This window comes from Falco rusticolus, chromosome 13, assembly GCF_015220075.1.
Source record: "Falco rusticolus isolate bFalRus1 chromosome 13, bFalRus1.pri, whole genome shotgun sequence".
NCBI classification, from domain to species: Eukaryota; Metazoa; Chordata; class Aves; order Falconiformes; family Falconidae; genus Falco; species Falco rusticolus.
The window spans coordinates 13,195,848-13,217,608 of record NC_051199.1 but is presented as its reverse complement, the minus strand read 5'-3'; the positions used below and the strand labels follow the sequence as shown (position 1 = coordinate 13,217,608).

General features: G+C 37.4%; 2 protein-coding genes across 6 annotated transcripts in view; both read left to right on the top strand.

Moving 5' to 3' along the window:
* The window catches only part of ATR (ATR serine/threonine kinase), a 42,680-nt gene extending 36,076 nt beyond the window's left edge, over positions 1–6,604 (top strand). For both annotated transcript variants that reach the window (XM_037406599.1, XM_037406600.1), the window contains 8 exons: positions 321–521; positions 832–975; positions 1,685–1,835; positions 2,726–2,882; positions 3,018–3,171; positions 4,128–4,279; positions 4,534–4,639; positions 5,993–6,604. In XM_037406599.1, coding sequence (XP_037262496.1) covers positions 321–521; positions 832–975; positions 1,685–1,835; positions 2,726–2,882; positions 3,018–3,171; positions 4,128–4,279; positions 4,534–4,639; positions 5,993–6,166 — 1,239 coding nt within the window. In that variant the 3' untranslated portion in view covers positions 6,167–6,604. The remainder of the gene's footprint in view (positions 1–320; positions 522–831; positions 976–1,684; positions 1,836–2,725; positions 2,883–3,017; positions 3,172–4,127; positions 4,280–4,533; positions 4,640–5,992) is intronic.
* A 1,136-nt stretch (positions 6,605–7,740) lies between these two features.
* The window catches only part of XRN1 (5'-3' exoribonuclease 1), a 35,593-nt gene continuing 21,572 nt past the window's right edge, over positions 7,741–21,761 (top strand). For 3 of the 4 annotated variants that reach the window (XM_037406089.1, XM_037406088.1, XM_037406087.1), the window contains exons 1-15: positions 7,743–7,886; positions 10,860–11,092; positions 12,431–12,528; positions 12,896–13,005; positions 13,100–13,210; positions 13,453–13,535; positions 15,778–15,865; positions 15,968–16,136; positions 16,352–16,419; positions 17,392–17,526; positions 18,882–18,945; positions 19,736–19,841; positions 20,210–20,299; positions 20,450–20,606; positions 20,954–21,073. In XM_037406089.1, coding sequence (XP_037261986.1) covers positions 7,812–7,886; positions 10,860–11,092; positions 12,431–12,528; positions 12,896–13,005; positions 13,100–13,210; positions 13,453–13,535; positions 15,778–15,865; positions 15,968–16,136; positions 16,352–16,419; positions 17,392–17,526; positions 18,882–18,945; positions 19,736–19,841; positions 20,210–20,299; positions 20,450–20,606; positions 20,954–21,073 — 1,707 coding nt within the window. In that variant the 5' untranslated portion in view covers positions 7,743–7,811. Of the gene's footprint in view, positions 7,887–10,859; positions 11,093–12,430; positions 12,529–12,895; positions 13,006–13,099; positions 13,211–13,452; positions 13,536–15,777; positions 15,866–15,967; positions 16,137–16,351; positions 16,420–17,391; positions 17,527–18,881; positions 18,946–19,735; positions 19,842–20,209; positions 20,300–20,449; positions 20,607–20,953; positions 21,074–21,761 lie in introns of all 4 variants that reach the window. The other variant, XM_037406090.1, reaches the window with a different exon arrangement.

The following is a 21,761-nucleotide window of genomic DNA, read 5'->3' as shown; positions in this document are numbered from 1 at the left end:
ATGATTCTTGGCCAGTAACTTTCACAGAGTTTTAATGTAAAAATAGGCTGGTTGTGTTTTCATGAACAAATGCACTTGATAATAAAGGTAAAAATAAATATTTCATTATTCTGTATTTACATTCAGAGTGAAAAATTCATGTGCCATAATGGCCAGATATATTTACTTTTGACCACTCCCATTTAATTTGATATGTAATTAGCCATTTTTCTTCTTACTATAAGCATTTGTTACTCTATTCTATTTGTTAGTTGATATGAGTAGTAAAAACAGTAATATTTTGAGTGTTTATTGTTAAATTTTGAATATTTCTTTTCAAGGTTGATGGAAACAGCTCAACATTAAGTATGAATATTCATTTCAGAGCACTTAAGAGATTAGTGGAAGAGCAGACATTTAGTGAAATTCTCATTCCCTTACAATCTGTAATGATACCAACTCTTCCTTCAACTCCTGGTACACATACTAACCATGAACCTTTTCCTGGACGGTGGGCCTACATTGCAGGCTTTGACGATGCGGTAAGCCTCTGGCTGGCACCTCATTTTAATCTTCATGTTCAACAAATGTAGCTGCAAATATATTTTGGTTCCCTAGAAATGGAGGAGTGGACTTTGTAATTACTTTCGTGGAAACTTGAGTGGCTTCTGTCATGACAACCTGAGACAGATATGCCCTCTTGGTATTTAGATGAAGATATGGCCTGTGGTTAACGTGGTGTAACACCATGGAAGTGCTAATGTGATTGGTTGCAGTGGTTTATTACAGTTAGACACTTTGTTTTGTATGACCTGATACATGTGTTAATAAAGAATTTCATTTTTTCCTTAGGTGGAAATTCTTGCCTCACTTCAAAAGCCAAAAAAGATCACCTTAAAAGGTTCAGATGGGAAATCTTACATTATGATGTGTAAGCCAAAAGACGATCTAAGAAAAGACTGTCGGCTCATGGAATTCAACTCCCTTATTAATAAGGTTTGATGAGTTAGACAATCAGTTGCATTATGTTTATTGAGCAGAATAAAATGCTGAATATTGAACAAAAAGCCACAACCAACTTACCTTGAGATAAAGCTTACTGGAAGGGAAGTAAACTTGCAAAATACCTTATTTCGGCAGAAATCAGTAGCAATTGATAATAAGGGATTGCTTATTCCAGAAAAAATATACAGGAAAGATTATTTACAGTAAATAACTGCAAACATTCTGCTGTCATGCTTCATATTTCTTATTCAGGATTTTCTAATATTTTTAATGAGAAATAGGTAAATTTATCTTTTCATACTATAAGTGTTGCTATACCTATTTTAGTTGTGTTTTGCTTCTTGGCAATATGCTCAAGGTTAAGGTACCATGTTTTCTATGAGGTTAAAGCAAATGATGGCATCTCTGAAATACTAAACAACTTATTTCAAATAATGGTTTTAAGGATTTAAGCCATGCACAAGTTATGCAGTTAGACTTTATTGTGTAATTCTCTTTTTTTAATTTAATTTGGAGAACAGGTGCACATTTTGCTTGCATTTGACCTTTTGACAGCATTAATAGTGTGGACGGCAAGGCTTAGAATTTTAAATTCTAGATTATGTCATTGGAAAAAGATATACATAGAATGGTTAATTTTATTGATATATTTTGATCATGTCCATGTTATCTGTTAATCTAATTTTTCTTTTGTGAATAGTGCTTAAGAAAAGATGCGGAATCACGTAGGCGAGAGCTCCATATTCGAACCTATGCAGTTATTCCATTAAATGATGAATGTGGCATAATTGAATGGGTGAACAATACTGCTGGTTTTAGAAATATCCTGATAAAACTTTATAAGGAGAAAGGTAAATAAATATATTAGACTATAGTGATACTTCATTTTATTTTTTTTAAAGAGCTTTTATATTAATTAGTAAATGAGACCAACAGCAAGGATCAGACTAAATTCTAGCGATGCATTCATGTGTGTTTTTAATTATATGCAAGATATTATTATTCAGATGTGTGGTAGACTTATACTTTTAAATGGAAGAAAATTGGTGCTTGCAATAAACAAGGTCCTTAAGAGAACTGATAACACAATCATTTTAATGTATTCTTTTATGCAATGATGCAAATCATTTCAGCAGTGGTGCCAGCAGCATGGGAATGTATGTGCAGCAGTGAAAAATAGAAGAGTATGGACTTTTTCTTTAGATTTGATCTGTTGTTTTTCATTTCTGTTACATTTGTGTGAGATAACAGAGATAATTTAGCATTGACTCAAGGTTGAGGGTACAGCAATTTTAGAGGGAAAAGATGAGATTTTTGACTTCTTGTTAACAAAGCAACTTCCTGGTTAGTGCGGTAAAATTTGGAGGGGAAATTTAACACGTTATCTGTATGTATGCAGACATCAAGGAGTTTGGAACTTGAAATATCTCAACTGAATATAATGAATGGCTTTATGAGGGTGTTGTGGGTTTGTTGGAGTTTTTTGTGTTTGTGTGTTCCTCTGACTCCACCCCATGGCAACCAGTAAAACTGGTGGGTTGTTTCCAGGTCTTCTTTTAACATTATGATTTTTTTAATTTACTTTCCAGTACCTCACCACCGTGTTCTATGGGTTATTTTCCATTTGTTCATTTATTTCAACTTTATGGAGACGTTTTATCTTCTCTAAAATATTATATTGTAATAGTACTTACAAGGCTTTATTTGGGGATTTCTTTTACTTAATTGAGGTGTATTACAGGTATCTATATGACTGGAAAAGAACTGCGTCAGCATATGCTTCCAAAGTCAGCGCCTTTGTCTGAAAAGCTGAAAATGTTCAAGGAAGTCCTTCTGCCTCGTCATCCTCCTGTCTTTCATGAATGGTTTCTTAGAACGTTTCCTGATCCTACTTCATGGTGAGTAACTGGGATTGGGCTAGCTCAAGGATATCTTCTTTGTGTATTTCACTAAACATTAATGGTACTACTGAAAAGGACAAGTAACCCAAGGATGTGACTTCAGACATGCATATCTGATTCTTATTTCCACAGGTACAACAGTAGGTCAGCCTATTGTCGTTCTGTTGCAGTTATGTCAATGGTAGGTTACATACTTGGTCTAGGAGACCGTCATGGTGAAAATATCCTGTTTGATTCTTTGACGGGTGAATGTGTGCATGTGGATTTCAACTGCCTTTTTAATAAGGTGAGAAATGCCACTTGCTGTGCTTGCTGTTTATTTTTACATGCATGTAAATTACAAATGTCTACTGTTTGGGGGTTTTCCCACCTTTTTTTTTTTTTTTTTTTATGTTAATATATCTGTTGTGTTGTCTCTCTCATTTGTCTCTTATTTATACCCAACACACAGTCTGGGATATTTGAAGAGTATGCAATTGTCCTGTGTACTGCATTAATGAAAGCCAGCTTTTTGATTTAGCCACTATCAGATGAGCTCATATGGATACACTGAAATAGCCCACATTTTAAAGTGTTTGTATTTTGTGACTCCTCTGTCTTTACTAGCACCCTTCAAAGCAAGCTGTAATTGCTATATTGAGAATTCTGCTGCTGTGAAGAGTTTTGTGAGTGTTTTCTTTCCTCTCATACAAATTCGGCACAAAATTTCCAATGGTTCTGTTAAAATAGCAGAAATTGTGGTCAGGGTGGGATTTGGAGTTTTGGTGTTTCTGTTGAAAGATGCTTTTGGTGTGGGACATGTGCCCTTGTTAATTCAAATAAGTGAGGTAGAGATATAGTTAGTTTATTTCTTCTGCTTTATTTTCAGTAAATATGAATTCTCCTACATAACCTGTAATTAAAAGATACAATTGTTTTTAAGCTAATTTGCATATTATAAAAGAAAAGTTAGCATTTTGCATGAGACTACAGAGCAGCAATTTATATACAGCGAATTTTTATACCCTGTATTATTGTATTAAAACAGGGAATAAGATGTTCTTTGGACATTGGTATCCTTTTTCACTGTAACTTCCCTTTAACGGCTGAGGAGGGCTGTGATCTGAGCAAATATCTCTTGTCAGCTAGGAAACTGCCACTGGCGAAGATAGGGGAAAACCACTAAAAACAAGGCAGAAGTTACCCTTTATTTTAATAATGCTTAAAATGCTTGGGGCATACCCTTTTTTTATCAATGTAAAGGGAGAAACTTTTGAAGTTCCGGAAATCGTTCCTTTTCGTCTCACTCACAACATGGTTAATGGAATGGGTCCAATGGGAACAGAAGGTCTCTTCCGAAGAGCTTGTGAAGTCACAATGAGGCTTATGCGTGATCAAAGGGAGCCTCTAATGAGGTATGGCAACTGGGTTTGTTACAAACTCTGCAAAAGCTGTCTGTAGTCTAAACATCTTAAACAGTAACTGCTGGTGAATATGCCAGTCCCAGCATATGCCTGTTATGCAGCTCAGTCTTACTGTGGCATGCAGTTAAATATAAACAGAGATGATAAATACTCACTGCTAACTTTAGACTCCCATCAGTGCCCTTGCTTTGAAATTTAAATGTATTATATGTATCTTATCCTTTTTTTATTTTTTATTTACTTAGTGTCTTAAAGACTTTTATCCACGATCCTCTTGTGGAATGGAGTAAACCTGTTAAAGGGAATACAAAAGCACAGGTGAACGAAACTGGAGAAATTGTCAATGAAAAGGTTAGTTTAAAACGTATATAAAGTATCCAAATGTCAAATGTCCATTATGGTTGCAAGTTCAATATTTCCTAACTGAAATCTTAATGGTCTTGTTTTTTCTTTAATTTAAAAATTCTTCTGGTTATTTCTTCTTGATTATCTCTGTGTTCATAACTTTTATCCATAAAGAGACTATTTTATTGATGGAAAGTGGAATTTATCTATTAAAGCACGCAACAAAATACAGCCTGTAATTTAGTGTTACTAAATCAAGGAAAACATCAACAGAAGCAGTAGAATAGGCAAGGCTTTTGCTACCTCTCACTCTGACTGTTGCACAGTCCTCCACATTTATAGTGATGGTAACATCTGGAGTTCTTGCCACGCATATTTTTGTGCTTTTTATGAGTGGATGCTTATTACTGAATAAATACATGCCTGGTTACACGTCAAGGAATACTTGATTAAAATCAGGATTTCATATGTACTGTTTCTTTTGTAGCTGCTGATAAACACGATATTGTTCATCCAAAATACAGCTTGTACAAGCTATAATATTTATTCTCTTTGCCCTTTGCAGAAAATCTGACTTGTCTCTTTTTGCTTTAAAAGGAATATTTAGTGAAAATAAATATGTGTAATAGCAGATAAAACTTAAGGAGCACTGGTAAACATGCCAACTAAGTTAAGGACAAACTACAGTACTGAGGCTATATTACAACAAAGAACTGAACTGAGCTATTAGAGCACAGAAAATCTCCTGGTCTTCAAACAACTACTAACCAGGCTGTGTCTACATAACCTTTCTTATAGTTACAGGACCACCCACATAGCTGCATATATTAACTGTATTTTCTGGGTAGGTGCCAATGTTATGCTTAAGCTTTAAAAGAAAATGTGTAACTGGTAGAACTAGCTACTCAAGTGGGCCTTAAACCAGCTCATTTTGAGTTACTCATCTTCATTTTTAGTTGCTTATAATTTTGGCCTAAATTTTCCAGACTAGATACTTTCTTTAATTTTATCCAGAACTATGAGAATAAGGGTGGGAAAATTTTCCATTTATTTGAAAGTAATTGTATGAAATAAAGCATTCTAATGCTTTCAAATACATTTGCATAGCTTTTTCAGTCTTCTGGTAAATTTTACCTGTAAAAATGTAAGGCAAATGTTATAACTTGACCAATAATTTATGTATTGTAATGAATTATTTTAAAAAGTGAGTATCCTTTATTTTCAAAGTCACTGGTGTAGACACTTTTGTTTTCTATTAAATTAGCATACAGGTTTCAAACTGATCCTAATAAATACTTTTTTATTTTAAGAAGTGGAAGTTCAGGATTAGTAGCAGTATTTTTTTTTCTTTGTTTACAGGCCAAAACCCATGTCCTTGATATAGAACAACGGCTGCAAGGTGTCATTAAGACTAGAAACAGGATAAAAGGACTACCCTTATCTATTGAAGGGCATGTTCATTACCTCATTCAAGAAGCAAGTGATGACAATCTGCTCTGCCAGATGTATATGGGCTGGGCTCCATATATGTGAAATCTGTTCACCTTGGAATATCATTCACAAGTGATGTAGCTATAATATTCTTGACAAGGTATTAATCAGTGATAACTGGTTGCTTCTGTTAATTTCTGATAGTGAGCAGCAGAACAGTCTTATGATCAATCCGAAATCTATGTAAAATTACACAAATATGCAAGTATACAAATATGCGGGTATGTTATATGTACACTTGCGGATCTGTGAGGTGTTACTGCTTAAGTTTTGTATACAAACAGAAGACAATACGTAACCACTGCTTAAAAATTAGACTGTGCAAGTCTCTGCAAGTTTCTTACTCTGACCATATGAAATTTTTTCATGTTGAAAGAATGTACTCTATGAAGTACTGTATGTTTTTGAAAGATTTTTCTCATTCAGCTGATTTGTAGATGACAAAATCTGACAACATTAAAGTTTTATACTGATATCATGTGAAGTGGTTCTTACAACTTTTTTCTAATTGCAGTTCAGAAGGGCTGTCTAGCAGCAGTAGACATTTAATTTTGATTTCCTTTGACTTTCTTCCATATGGTCTGGCTATGTCTAGAAAAGCATTTGGGATCTTAATCTTACCATGAAGAAGCTGATGAAGTGTTAGTGTTCTGAAACTGTTTCCTTAGCCCTTGCCTGCGGTGCCAAGAAACGCTCCTGAAGGAAATGACACAAAGCTGTGAGTCAGAAGACCCTGTCAGTGGGGCTGTGACACCAGTGCAGCAGGCAGGGTATAGTCTCTGTGACTTAAACATAGATTGAGGCTCCTGGGAGGTCCAGACAGGCTCCCTCTTCCCTCCCTTGTAAAAAGCATGGCTATACTGTTTTTCCATTCTAGTCAATTCGTATCTGAAATTGATTCCACTTAAGAAAAAGTGTTTTGAGTGGCCAGGAGGGGGCCTGACCTACACTGACTGACTGACCCTGATGGTTGCTTCTCTGTACACCCAAGTTGTAGGGAACTGAGGAGGGAGATAAGGAAAAATTATACTTTTAGAGCAGGGTATAATTACAATTTTTATCCAGTACTTTTTCTGCTATTCTGAAAGACAAACCATGCTATTAGATGTTCATTGCTGTGATGCTGTGTCATGAGACACAATTCAGCTGAGCTCCAGTGGTGTTGGAGAGTGAATTTAAGCAATGGGTTTACAACTAGTTACAGTCGGTTTTGTTTCTTTGGGGAACTGGTGGGTCATCTAAAAGTGTTGGTAGTGCCTCATGAATGTGAAGATTTTTCTACGTCTGATCTTTGCAACCTCCTGTGATCTTTTCTGTTGTGATGTGTGACTGCTGGGGTTATGCTACCCCTCACAGGCTTTACCATAACTGTTACACTACCGAGCGAATGGAACCTCGCAGGAACTGTTGCACCTGGTACCGCCAAGGGAGCTGCTGGCCGCTGTCACAGGCCCTGGCGCCGCCGCCCGCCGTGGGGGTCCCTGTGTGGGCCGCAGGGGCGACGCTTCCCGCGCTCCGCGCCGCTCTGCCCTGCCCGCCGCTCTCTATGGTCGGCGCGGGGCGCTCTGCGCGGCGCTCTATGGCGCGGGCGGCCCGGCTGTCAGTACGGCGCGCCGGAAGGAGGGCGGAGCGCGGCCCGCGGTTGTTTGGGTCCGGCGGGGCTGTGAGGGCGGCGGGAGCGGTGGCCATGGGGGTCCCCAAGTTCTACCGGTGGATTTCGGAGCGGTACCCCTGCCTCAGCCAGGTGCTGAAGGAGCATCAGGTAAGCTGGGAGCGGAGCGCCGCTGCCTGCCGAGGCCCCGGCCCCGCTCCGCGCCGGGACGGAGCAGGGAGGGTCCGGGCTGGCCCCTCGGCGGGGCGGGGGAGCGGGCCCGGGGGGCTGACTCGGGGCCGGGGCTGGCTCGCTGAGGGACGTGTCGACGCGGGGCGGGCGGCGGTGCCTCCGGCTGCCCCTCGGCGAGCCCCGCCGTTCGGAGCGACCGAAAGTCGCGGGATGGCGGTGTGCAGCCGCTGGGAAGTGGCCGAGGCTGCGGAGCCCCTGCGAGCCTGAGCGGCCGAGCCGAGGCTGCCGTTAGTGCGCGGCGGTGCCGGGCGGCCGCGGCTGGGCTCAGCGGCGCAGGTATGCCCGCTCCTCCTTACGTGCAGGCAGCGTTTTCAGAAGCCCCCGAGCCGAACCACGAGGGAAAGCGCCCAGCCCGAGCGTTTCCCTGCCGTGGTGGTGGCCCGCCACTGGGCTTCCTCCTTTCGGTTTTGGTTGCCCGCCTGCCACTGGCCCTGCGCCCTCGGCGGCCCCTCGCCACCCCCCCCCCTCGCCACCCCCCACCCCCACCCCCACCCCCCTCGCCCCGGGCAGCAGCGGTGGGGGCTTCCCCCTCACCGGGCTCGGGAAAGGTACAGCTGCTGGGGCCCGTGGCACGGTAATGGCGAGGGACAGGTTTTACAGCCCTGCTGCGTTTCCTTGTTGTCGCTTGCGTCGGACGGTTTGTATTAGTAGTAAACCGAGGAGTGTGTTAAAGCCTGGAAAAGGAAAGGCACAAATACTGCTTTAGCAGTCAGGCAAAACAGTCTTGTTTTCAGGGAAATTGCGTTTGGTACCTGGTAAGTACAAGCTCTTAACTTTTCATTAACAACTGTCGTTATGGATGTGGCTTTATAGTCTGGGAAAGGAAGTTCTTAGGCAAGTTGGGTGATGATTGAAGACCTGTTTGAGTGTTAACACGTTTATCCTAAACAGATAACATTTGAAAAGATTAAATAGTTGTATCAATGTATCTGAGGTGCCCTGCTCCAGTGATTCCAAACGTGGATGTTTGACCTACCTTTCTGGTTTCAGAGCAGTTTTGAAAACTTAGGTTTTTGCTTATGGTTTGTTGAATTTCGGTACGTTGTCTGATGTGGTCTGTGTAGCAAGGTGGCAGCAGCGTATGCTGGCTTTTCAGCTCTTTTGTTAAAAGCCTGGGCAGCTCGCTGAAATTGGTGGTAGCTTTAGACGTCTGAAGAACTGCACCGCAGCAACAGAGGAGTCAGCATGTGTCTGCTCTAACCCGGCGGGGGGGGGGGGGGGGGATAGCAGCAGGGGGTAGTACCCGTGATGTGTGCGGGAGGAGGCAGATGGAATGCTTCAGAAAACCAAAAAACATAACCTTAAGTATGCTAATGTTACTCTGTAGTTAGTCTGTCAGAAAACTAGGTGATGTTGTTAGTTTACAAGGATACTCTGTATAGAAGAGGGAAATGTCTAGATTGTTATCTGTTATGTTAAGCCTCAGCAGTTGCATGTATTCTCATTCTTCCTTTCCTCTGCCAGACCTCTTGAATATACAGACTGACATGTACTAGCATTTGGATTAGGATTCTTGTTTGCTATTACAGAAAAAACTGCCCAGAACAAAAGGCAATTTCTATGTAAAACACATCATTATTTTGAATTTGTGTTATAGCTGTGTTTCTTGAAAGGCCATATGTTTTCCATATATAAGCTACTTCCATATAAAAGCTTAAGTTTTCGCGTCTTTGGAATGCTGCCTGTGCAATGCCTTGTTCTCTTCTTAACTAAAAGTGGTGCCTGTGTGGATGATGTGTTTGAGTATGTTGAGAGCAGTTTGGTTACTGAATTTAGCTGTACTGAAGATCATTATGCATAGTAGAAGACTAGTTATTGCAGGTGACTGGAGATGCTTCCCAATTCTGCCTCTTGTTTCTTCTCTTCATCATTCCTCTTTCTGAAACAGTGTTATGTTTTTCTTGCATCTGGGATGATAAATACAATTCAAATAACATGCCTTTCAAAATTATGTAAAGATATGTCAGTAGCAATAGTACAGGAAATGATAAAAAGTTAGCAGAGCCTTTTTCCAGCTATAATGCTGGTAGGATTTTTATGAATGGTCATGTTGGCAGATTAAAGAATAGATATGTGGCTTTTGTGTATGTTTGGTGGGTTTTGGTAACAAAAAGCTAGATAATGGCCCCTTTGCTTCATACCTTTAACAGTGTGCTCTATATGTTGCTTGTGTACATTGGGGGGAGGTTTTTTTCTTTTAAAGGAAGTTGGAATGCTACAGATAAGGCTGTTAGAAGAACAGATAGCTAAACAAAACAACTACGTTTAGAAAGCATGGGAAATAAAATGATATTACTGGTAACTCTACTGCTTTTGGTGATAATTGCCACTCTCAACTCACAGGTGGCTCTTAGCACAGAGAAACAAGCAGCATGCAGTGGTCATGGTAGGAGCTGGTTAACAGGGGGAGAGCCCTAAAGCTTCTTCAGCTGGCTTTGCTCTTGAAGGGCTGTTGGAAACTGCATACTGTACTCAGTTTTGTAGATCTTGTTGTCTATAGTACGGCTATGCAGGACTGAATCAGTGAAATGTGTGGAGATATTAAAAAAATCCTGAAAAACATGATTTTTATTTGCTTTTCCCTTATACAAATGTAGAAGATTGGCTGAGCCCAGGGGACGGAAGTCCTGAGGTACTGGAAACAGTCAGAAATAGGATAGGAATCTGTTCAGCTGACTTTCTTCACTAGGAAAATCATCATAATGGATTGCAAGTGCAGACAAACCTGTAACCAGTCAAGATATTCTTAGCCCATTGGCGTGCAGTAAGTTCCAAGGAGGTCTTCCCACCTCAGCTTGTTTCCAGAGTTCGTTATGCCCAGTCACACCTTGGGCAAGGATTGCGTTGCTTCAGCTGCCATCACTGAGTGGGTACTAACTGTGGCTTTTGTAGATTCCAGAATTTGACAACTTATATCTGGACATGAATGGCATTATACATCAGTGTTCACATCCAAATGATGATGATGTACACTTCAGAATCTCAGAAGATAAGATTTTTGCTGATATTTTTCACTATTTGGAAGTACTGTTTCGCATTATTAAACCAAGGAAGGTTTTCTTCATGGCAGTTGATGGAGTGGCTCCAAGAGCAAAAATGAATCAGCAGCGTGGGAGACGTTTTCGGTGAGAATATTTGTACTTGCTCTGTCTTTAGGATAGTAAACTCCTTAAAAAACCACGTTTCCTTAAATGTATGCCGTGAAAGTAAAATATATTATGAGTGGTCGTGCCTTTGACAGTAGCTTTAATTTTTAGTTAAATGAGGGTAAGTACCTGTAAAAGTTTAATACTTAAAATCAGGATTCCAAAAAGGAAAGTTTGCTTGCTACTTAAATTTTTCTCTGTGTATGCAGGACTTGGGGATGGGGGGAGCTTTTTTCCTGTGAAATTTGCTGTGAAATAGATCTGCAAGTGGAGCTCTTACAGATGTCTCTGATGGTTTCATAACCTGTGAGAGTCTTTGGTATTTGTGAATGCCAATTATAGATACACCTTTTTTGGTAACTATTGTAGAATTTTCTTTGACAGTCGCAGAAGAATTTAAGTTTCTAATGAAACTCTGGTTTCCATTTGATACCAGTTAGCAAGCTAGCTCAAATACAGAGCTGCAAGTAGATTTCATAGTGTTAAGAATTACATTAATGTTTTGGGAGATGTGGAAGCTTCTTTGAAGACTGCTGTGAGGAAAGAACGCCAGTAGTCAGGCAGTACAGGGATGGTGAGTGAAATGTGACAGAAACAAACTGGGGGAAAGGGACAAGAGAAGATGTTTTGAAGCTACTGAGGTTTTTTGGTGGGTTTTGGTTTATTCTGTTTTGGTTGGTTTTGTGGGGTTTTTTTTAAGGAAAAAAGGTTGAGAGGAGGAAGAGATTAAGAAAGGGAAAACTGGAATGGAATTGAGAGGAGGACAAAAATCTAAGACCTTGGTGGCTTCTCTTTCTCTGGTTCAAAGTGTTTATAAAATCCTTGGCCAAGAAAGGCTAGGACGATGTTTCTTTCTTTCTTACTAGTGCTAATTGTTTGTTCACCTCTCCTGTCTCTGTGGTATTCCAAACTTGCGGCTTTGTTTAACTACATTACCATTATTCTGAGGTGCATTTTCAGATGTTTAGATCCTGAGTATTCCTGATGTTTCAACATTAATTTGCTTTCATTGTGATCAGACATTGAATGATCATCTTGGTAATCTAAATATTAACTGTATCTGGGTTATGACATTATCATCATTACTGAGGGGCAGGGGGAAGCTATTTTTAAGCGTTCGAGTTGTATCACAAACAAGTTTCAAACTCTATTCAGGAGTTAAATTTCTCTTCCCCTCAACCCCTTTTTTTTTCTTCTGAAACACTTTGTAAAAAATCAATTTATTTGTATTTTTTTCAGTAAAGCTTTACTTAGGATATTAACATTTGAATATGATGATTCTTTGTCTGCTCCCTCTCTAACTCTGTTTTCTTTTAGATCAGCAAAAGAGGCAGAGGACAAAATAAGAAAGGCATTAGAAAAGGGAGAAACTCTCCCTACAGAAGCCAGATTTGACTCCAACTGTATTACACCAGGTAAGACAATTTGTTAAGCATTAAATTTAAGTATTTAGATTTATGGTTTTGCATCTGTATTTTGGTACTATTTTCCTATTTTAAGGCTTTTTTTTTTTTAAAAAAAGGACAGAATTGATAAAGGCTCACACAAGTTGAGAACAGAAGTCTTAATAACTTGTAGCAGGGTTGTAATATTGCTTCATTCTAAATAATTTTTAGATTGCTATGGAAAAAATGAAACCTCTTAGGAAAAAAACCAACAGCTGTCCCCTTCATTTCTTGTAGAATTTTTTTATTGAGTTTTTTCATTAATACTTTGGTATGTACATGGAATTTTGAATAACTAGAGAAAAGCTTTGTGTTTAACATGGATTTCTATTTCCAGGAACTGAATTCATGGCTAGATTGCATGAGCATCTTAAATATTTTGTAAATATGAAGATTTCCACAGACAAATCCTGGCAAGGAGTAACAGTCTACTTATCAGGCCATGAGGTCATTGTATTTATTAATAATTTATTTTAAATACATTTATATTTTATAGAAAAGTACTTACTGATTAATTTGGGATTTTTTCGTTTGTCTGCAGACTCCAGGGGAAGGTGAGCATAAAATTATGGAGTTTATCAGATCAGAGAAAGCAAAGCCCCATCACGATCCAAACACAAGACACTGTCTCTATGGCTTAGATGCTGACTTGGTATGTGCAATTAAAATAATACAAACAACAGAAGTTTATAAAGTGTGTATGTCTTTTGATGTCTTCCTAAGCACATAGGGTTCTAAAATGTTATTAAGCAAGCACATAGTTTTGCATTACTGCAAGCTTTTGAATTTGTAATGAAACAGAAAAGCAAAATTTCTTGATACTGCTCGAATCTTTAGTAACGGTTTAAAAAAAAGATAATGAAGTAAGACCTTTCTAATATCTCTTTGTAATAGATTATGCTGGGATTAACAAGTCATGAGGCACACTTTGCGCTCTTAAGAGAAGAAGTCAGATTTGGTGGTAAAAAATCTCAAAGGTGAACTGATTTAACTTTACTCTTATTTTATATATGATGAAATAAAATCCAAAAGATACTGGGTGACTGAAACAGGGTTTTTTATTGATTGCATACTGAATTAATAGTCTTAGTTTCTTTGAGTGTTAGAAAATCCATTAAATTCGAGAAATCAACTTGTTAAATTGTGCATATGAATTAGTTTATAGAAGAAAATGTATGCTGTCAGGACAGCTTATAAAAAAAAACAATCCGTAGAGCACTGGTGTGGTGTTCTTTCTTCGTTTTATGAATGGAGCAGCCCAGGCTATACTGTCATTGTCTCCATAGTTGTTTTATGCAGATACTGACTTTTAAAAATGTATTTATTTCTCTGATGTTTTGTGGATATAAGTAAATTTACTAAGATAATTACTAAAATAAACTCTCTTAAAGTGACTGACTGGATGCTCCTATTCTGTATTTGCCCATTTGAAGGAGCTAACTTGTGGGCTGTAATCAGTTAGGACAAGATAATTTGTTCAGAACTGTGTAGGTACGTGGAGCTATTCTGAAGTAATAGACAAATTAATTTTATAACTGTTACTGTGGCTAGGTTCCTTCTGTGAAGGACCTTAAGCATGTATTTGGTGGATAAAGGGAGAAGGTGGAAGAGATAGAAATAGACTTTTCTGATACAAAAAGGGTTTTTGATAATACAGTGATAAGTCATATAAATGTTTAGATAAGTGCATCATTTTTTGCTAATAAACAACTTTTTGTTGCCAAGGGCAATGTGATAAACATCAGAAATAAGTGTTATTTTCACGGTCTTCCACAGTCAACTTCATTAATGCTCATTCTATTAATAGTGTTGGTATGTGACATTGCAACGTTTATAAGAGACTAAGGAAAAGAAAAATGTCAGCTTTCCCTTTTAAAAAGTAAAATAATATAAAATAAAAGTGTGATGACTTTTTGAGGAGCTAATTAAATATAGTATGAAATCAAAAGGCAAGGTGTCATTATTTACTCCCCCCCCCCAGCATTGTTCTGTATTTGGTTCCTGTTATGATTTCTGGATAATGCTGCTTATTACAGGAATTTACTTCTGGAAGCTACAGGAATTGCCTTCTGTCAATATTGTCACTTTATGAGTACTTACAGTTGCAAATTTGAAGATTCTAAAAATGCGTCCAAGTTAATAACTGTCAGCAATTTCTTGACTGAGAGAGATGATTTGTTTTACCAGGATTTTCAAGTCCAGTGCAATGAAGAATAAGGGGCAAAATGTCTCTAGAGTCTTAGAGCATAATCTGGATTTGCCAAAGTTTTTTAATACCAATACGAAAATTACATTTAGAAAGTGACAGAATTGGGTCTGAAGTTCTGTGCAGCCCAATGTAGCTCAGAGTTCGTCTTAGTAGTCTTCATATAAGCTTGTGTATCACACACATCTACCTCAGAGGATTTTTGCCAGAATCTACTGTGTATTTGTGAATACACAGGTGTTTATGCTGGTTTGTCATTGGAGGTGGTCCCAGCTAGCTATGGTATGCACAAGGTGAAATAGTCCTTTATGAAGAATTTAAAATATATCAGTCTTTAGCTCATTAATCTTTCGGTGTAGGTATTAACTGATTTTGGCCGAATGTTGGCTTAGGTATTAAGTAATTTTAGTGAAGAAAGGAAAAGAATGCGTAATATATGTTGACTAATCTATGCCATAAGCAAACAGTAGGTTTGTCTTTTTTTTGTGTGCTGTGCTGAAGCCACTAGATAATACATATGGAGCATATTTTCAATTTGAGCATATTCTTTTTTTTTACATGAAGCATTTTAAATGACTGCAAATGTAACCCAGCCCATTTAGACATGAATCTGTGTACTCTCTGTGTACCCAGACTAGTTCTAAAATACCTTAAAATTTGTTGGATTTGGTGCAGCATTAGGTTAAGTGGTCCCTTTTTTTGGACAATGGGATAATTACTTAGGAAATAGTTAATGCAACATGGAACTCCACAAAGATGCCCTGCTTTCTCTAAGTTAGCTGTTTTCCATATGACACAGAAACATCAGAAGACTACTGCAAAACTTTATAGACTTGAACCAGATGAATCCTAAAATAGATTCAAAGACATGTTTGTATGCTATTTTGCTATTTCTTCTGCAAAGATACAATCCTAGTAAGATTATTTGGTTTTAGGTAACCTTCAAATTATTAAATATTCATGTTAAAAGTGTTTTTATAAATAATTAACTTATTGTTTTGAATAATTTATAGAGCATGTGCACCAGAGGAAACAACGTTTCATTTACTGCACTTGTCATTGATGAGAGAATACATTGATTATGAATTTTCACCAGTAAAAGTAAGTTCTAATGGATCTGTGATTTAAAAAATGTGTGAAGTCTGTTTATACAAACATGATAATAAAAATTATACTCCTGTGTTTTTCTCTTCCCACCTCCAGGATAAGATTTCCTTTGAATATGATATTGAAAGGATAATAGATGATTGGATCTTAATGGGTTTCCTTGTAGGAAATGATTTTATTCCTCATCTACCTCATTTACACATTAATCATGATGCACTGCCGCTACTTTATAGAACATACATGGCTATCTTGCCGGAACTGGGAGGTAAGAACACTAAGTTCAGTTGTGGAAATTAGAAACGTTAACATTCCTGCGTTAATATTTATTGACCCTTTTAGCCATGTTAGAATGTTTAGCATTTATTACACTTTCTTCAGACAGCTAGCAAGATTACATTCTATTACCTGTGGGGCATTTAGATTGAAATTTTAAAATGGTTAAATTGTTAATTTGGAAAACATACTTTATTTTCCCAATAGGTTACATTAATGAAAATGGGCATCTGAATTTAAAACGCTTTGAGAAATATCTCGCAAGATTGTCAGATGTAAGTACCTTCAAAATTGTACTGTATAGAATGATATAGTTTGTTGAATATAACCTCAATATAGTGCCCTAAAATAAACCATGCTTTAGTTTTAATGGGCTGTTAAATAACTGTGTTTTACAAGTGGTTCAATCAGCTGTTTTATTACTTAACTGATGAATTTAGATCAGTTGTTGTCTGATCTTATCATAACATAAAAGATTGAAATGTTTGACCTGTGCTTTAGCCAGCATCTTTTAGTACTTAAGTCAATGAGGACTGCTCAGTAGAATCATGGTCCTCGATGCTCATTGAATAATGAGCAGCAGTACTGGGGAAAGTGTGCTGCAGGCAGCAATATTCTTCACTTCCCCTGCTGGTCAGTTTCTTGTGGGGTAAGCTATGTCTGAAGATCTTGGAGAGCAATATTTTTTGCAGGTTTTTCATGAAGATCACTAGTTAAGTGGAACGAAGCATTAGCATCTCTCAGAGGCAGGCATCAGCATCCTTTGTGAACTAACTGGCATGCAGGAGGCAGTTCTGTCAAGTGCCACTGCAGTAATCCATCCTAGACATGAGAAAAGGTATAGGCCATATAGAAATTGAAAGGTCTGTCTTCTGCTGAACTTGGAATGAGGAAGTTAATCTGCTGTCCCTGCTTCAGCCTTGTCTTCTGTTACTTGGGTAGAACTATGAAAGTAATGTGTGTGTGATACCAGACTATATTCTATATACATCTGTTATTTCTAGAGTTGATAGTGAAGTGTGGAAACTGAAAGAAAACAAATTATGGCGTGGGTATATGTTATGCATTGCTAAGAAAAAAGATTTTTTTAACTTTAATTTATGAGTTTATTTGTAGCTCTAGGACAAAATGTTTATGTATGAATAACTCTAGATGTAATCTAACGCACATACAAAAAGACATTGTTAATTTAGCACTGTAAATTTGGCATCCCTCAGATATTTCTAAACTTTAATCTTTCTGCACAGTTTGATCGTGAACACTTCAGTGAAGTCTTTGTAGACCTAAAATGGTTTGAAAGTAAAGTAGGCAATAAATACCTCAACGAGGCAGCTGGTATTGCAGCAGAGGAAGCCAGAAAAAATAAACAAAAGAAACAAAAGGTTAGTATTCTACATGCACAATTTTGGAAATGAAAATGTTACTTTTTGCAAATCAATAATCTCACCTTAGACAAATTAAATGACATAAACCTCTGTGGTGAGATTTTCTGAGATCAGGGAAGATAGTAAAATGTAACTGCCTGTATTGTATTGCATTGGTGGTTGAGTGGTGAAATGGCTAAGTCAAAGTCAGGTTTTCATGATTTTTGGAATCTTGTAAATCCGTAACTCAATGTCAACTTATCTGTTGGTCAACAGCAGCAAAACTTAGTTCTGGGAGAGTTAGAGTCAAGCTGGCTATGCTTTACTTCCAGCACATAGCCTGCTGGAAACTTTCTGTATTTCAGGTACTCTGGTAGATCATTCATGTATGTCTTGGTATTGGCCGACTATTTGACAATGAACAGATAAACAGTAATTTCATTGGTGTGAGCTATCTTAGATTTGTTATTAAACTTGCAGTTCTCTACATATAACTAATTAATAAGGAAGAGCACCTTTCTCTGTATCCTGATGCTGCCCCACTGTCATGTTCCCTACCACCACCTCCACTTCAATATATGCCTTCCGCAGAGCATAGAATAGCAGCAAGAAATTCCTTCACGTTTAACCTGTCACTGTAGATCGTTACTCTGTTCCTTAGTACAGTTTGTGGTTTGTAAGAGCAAGATACTAGCTCTTCCTTTAATAAGATATGCTCTATTTGTGGTTGTTCTCTTATTTGCCACACAAGTTTGGAGCAGCTGTGTAGTGTTAGGTAGCCATCGTGAGTGATCCTGTGAATGGCAGCAACAGTCAGGAGCTTGTGTATCTCACTTACAGGGGAAGAGAGCTGACTTAGTGATTCTCCTTATTGAAAGCTACTCAGTGCTGTACGCAGAAGACAGTGTAGTGTGAGAATGAAGTGCGTGTTTGGCTTGTTTGACTCGAAACTGCAATTTCTCGTATCTTTACTTCCCCACAAAAATAATTTGAACTCTTAAGAAATTACTGATGAATAATCTGACAGTGTACTGGTGCTGTAGCACAATGCATGATGTAGGTAAAAATGCTTATGTGTGTACTGCACAGTTCTGGAAATAGTTGTGTTTTGGAAAACAAATATTCAGGGTTTTTTTAAAGGTAGCTAAGGTTTTATTTGAGACTGCTCCTTTGTTTGATCTGTCTTTTTGTCTGATGTAATTGCCTACGGAAAATGATTTTAAGAGAAGGAAGTATAGTGGGGTTTATACTAAAAAATAATAATATTTGTACATCTTGATTATAGCATTTTGAGTTGTAGATTATATGGTTGTGAATGAGGTATGTGCATATTAACCTTAATTTTTACTTTATCTCAAATATTCACTTAATAGGGTCAGGAAAATTCTATATGTTTGGCTGTTTTAGAAAAAAACGAAGGTGAAGTGACTCCCAAAAGTAAGTGCAAATAACTTTTCTATATACATATAACAAAAAACTTTTTAATTTGTGTATAGATTTGGAGGATCTGTAAGAATTTTGTGTCAGAGATGAGAGTCATCTAAATTAAAGAGTTACGTAGTCAGCTATCAGGAAATGGAACTGCACATCACTGGCGTATGGTTAGAGGGAACGGGGCTAAAGCTTTTGCAGTGCTCCTTACCGGACTAGTATTTCCATGATGAATTAAAGGAATGCCTTAGCAAATCTTCAATAACATTAGGTTTTTGATAATTGTATGCCTACGTATTTTGTTGTATAGGTGGGGACAAATGAACAGATTTTTATATGGCTTTGGGGTTTCAGGTTGTGTTGATTATGTTTTTCAAATAATTCCACTTGTAGGAAATGTCTTCTGCTCATGTTTTGAAATTGAATGGAAAAAAATATATCAATATTACTCTACGATATAAGATGATGTTGCTGAAAAAAGACTAAATTTTGAAATGTAATGCTTTCTTAAATTATTTTCTCATGGTTTATATTCTCTTCTCTGCTCTTGTAATTGGGCTACAAAATGCATTGCCTATCTTTAAAGGAGAAAAAAGGTTCCAGATTCTCTTAGGGTAAAGATTCTGTTTGAGTGTTTCATGTTACTTTCAGCACAGTGAAGGTATGAGCACCTATAACTGTGAATTGAGGAATAAAGTTAAGGCATTATGTCAAAACTGAATGTCCTCAAACCTTATTGCAGTAGAGAAGTGAATGTTAATCCTTTTATTTATCTTTTTTCATGACTCCTCTTCAGCTGTGTTGGAAGATGAACCAGAAGATGATGATCTGTTTGAAACTGAGTTTAGGCAATACAAAAGAACATACTACATGACTAAAATGGGTGTAGAAGTAGTTTCTGAGTAAGTGTATGCTTTTTTCTTTCTTTTTTTCTTTTGTTAATTTTCTTTTTAAACACCAAAGACAAGTCATTGCCGATTTCGAATACAAGGCAGAATATTCATCCACTGTAGCAGAGAACACGTGGCAGTGTCCTGCAGTGGTGATGCTTTTGACTAATGCAAGAAGAGCTACAAGTCAAGTTTTCTGTAACAAGTATTTGCTGAACAGAAAGAAAATAGCCATTAGTATTAAATGAATCTAGAAAACCATGGTCTTACTAGCTTCCCAAAATGCTCTGTCTTCATCCCTATGTACAAGGGGCTAAGTAGTTTTTATATACCCGTGGAAATGAGAAAAACTAGTAAGTATATTTCCGTTTTCTTTTAAGTGACTTCTTGGCTGATCAAGCTGAATGTTACGTCCAGGCAATACAATGGATTTTGCATTATTATTACCATGGAGTTCAATCATGGAGCTGGTAAGAAAAATTGTCAAATGAGAAATTGCTTAAAGATTGAGTGATATTTCATCTTGTATGCTGGGAACATTTACTGTAGTTGTCTTTGTTTCTGACATGTGAACACTGCTGTGCTATAATCGGGTAACTTAAGAAGTTTTTTTCCTGCAGGTATTATCCTTATCATTATGCACCTTATCTGTCAGATATTCGCAACATCAGCGAACTCAAAATCAAATTTGAACTGGGAAAACCTTTCATGCCATTTGAACAGCTTCTTGCTGTACTTCCAGCAGCTAGCAAAGATCTGCTGCCTAAATGCTACCAGGTAGGATTTAGAATTAAATTGCATTTATCTATAGCTTACTTCGAAATAAAGCAGACAGCTAGTAACTCCTTCTTTGATACTTTTGCATGTCCACTTAATTATAGTCTGCCTCTACATTTTAGGTGCATGGTTAAATACTTCTTATTAGTCTTAGTACATTGTAAAGTTAATAATAAATAAAAAATTCTGCATTGCTAAGCAACTGCAGACTAGGGTAGTTAAATGATAAATGTTGAATTCCTCTTCAGGCTTGAATTGGTTTTAATACCAGCCTTCCTCTATCTCTTCCTAAAATTAGTGCTAAATTTTCTCTGATACTGTTTAATTCATCTATTGTATTTTTCTAGCATTTGATGATTAGTCAAGACTCTCCTATTATAGAATATTATCCACCGGATTTTAAAACTGACCTGAATGGAAAACAGCAAGAATGGGAAGCTGTAGTATTAATCCCGTTTATTGATGAGGTAAATTCTTTCAACATGTGCTGTCTATAAAAACTATATAACAAATCTGCTAAACTTCTTAATCAGCAGTTAGGCATGCAATTAAATGGAAGTTTAAATTAAACTTGATAAGACCACAAAAAATGTAGACATTTGCTGTCTAGAGAGTAAGAGGCTAGATGAAGTTACCACAAGCAAACTTAGCTGCACGTGACAGAAGTCTTAAATAAGGGATGTGGACTTTTTGTTGTTTGTTCATGTTTTTAATCAGCTATTCAAATACTGCTCAGATTCTTTGAGAAAAAAATTCTATTCTTTTATATGCATAAAAATACAGAAGTCTGTGAGTAAGCTAAAAGAAATACTTGGAAAAAAAACCTGTCTTTTTACAGAAAATCTCTGTATGAACACCAGTAATGGATAGAAAACTAAGTACAAATCAAACAGTAAAACATTAACCAAGAGGAATAAAATAGTAACATTTTCCTTTTGCATATGGGATAACAGTATTATATATGTTGTTGCAATATCTTTTATCAGATTAAGTTTGAGCACATCAAAGAGTGGATGAAAACAAGAGTGCAGATTAGATGTTATGATACATACAGGTGGTGGTGTGTGCCTATCAATTGTTTCCATAGCTTGCAGTGAGAGTTGACAGGACTTAGTCTTCTACAAAAGACAAGAGTTGCTACTTGAATGACCCATA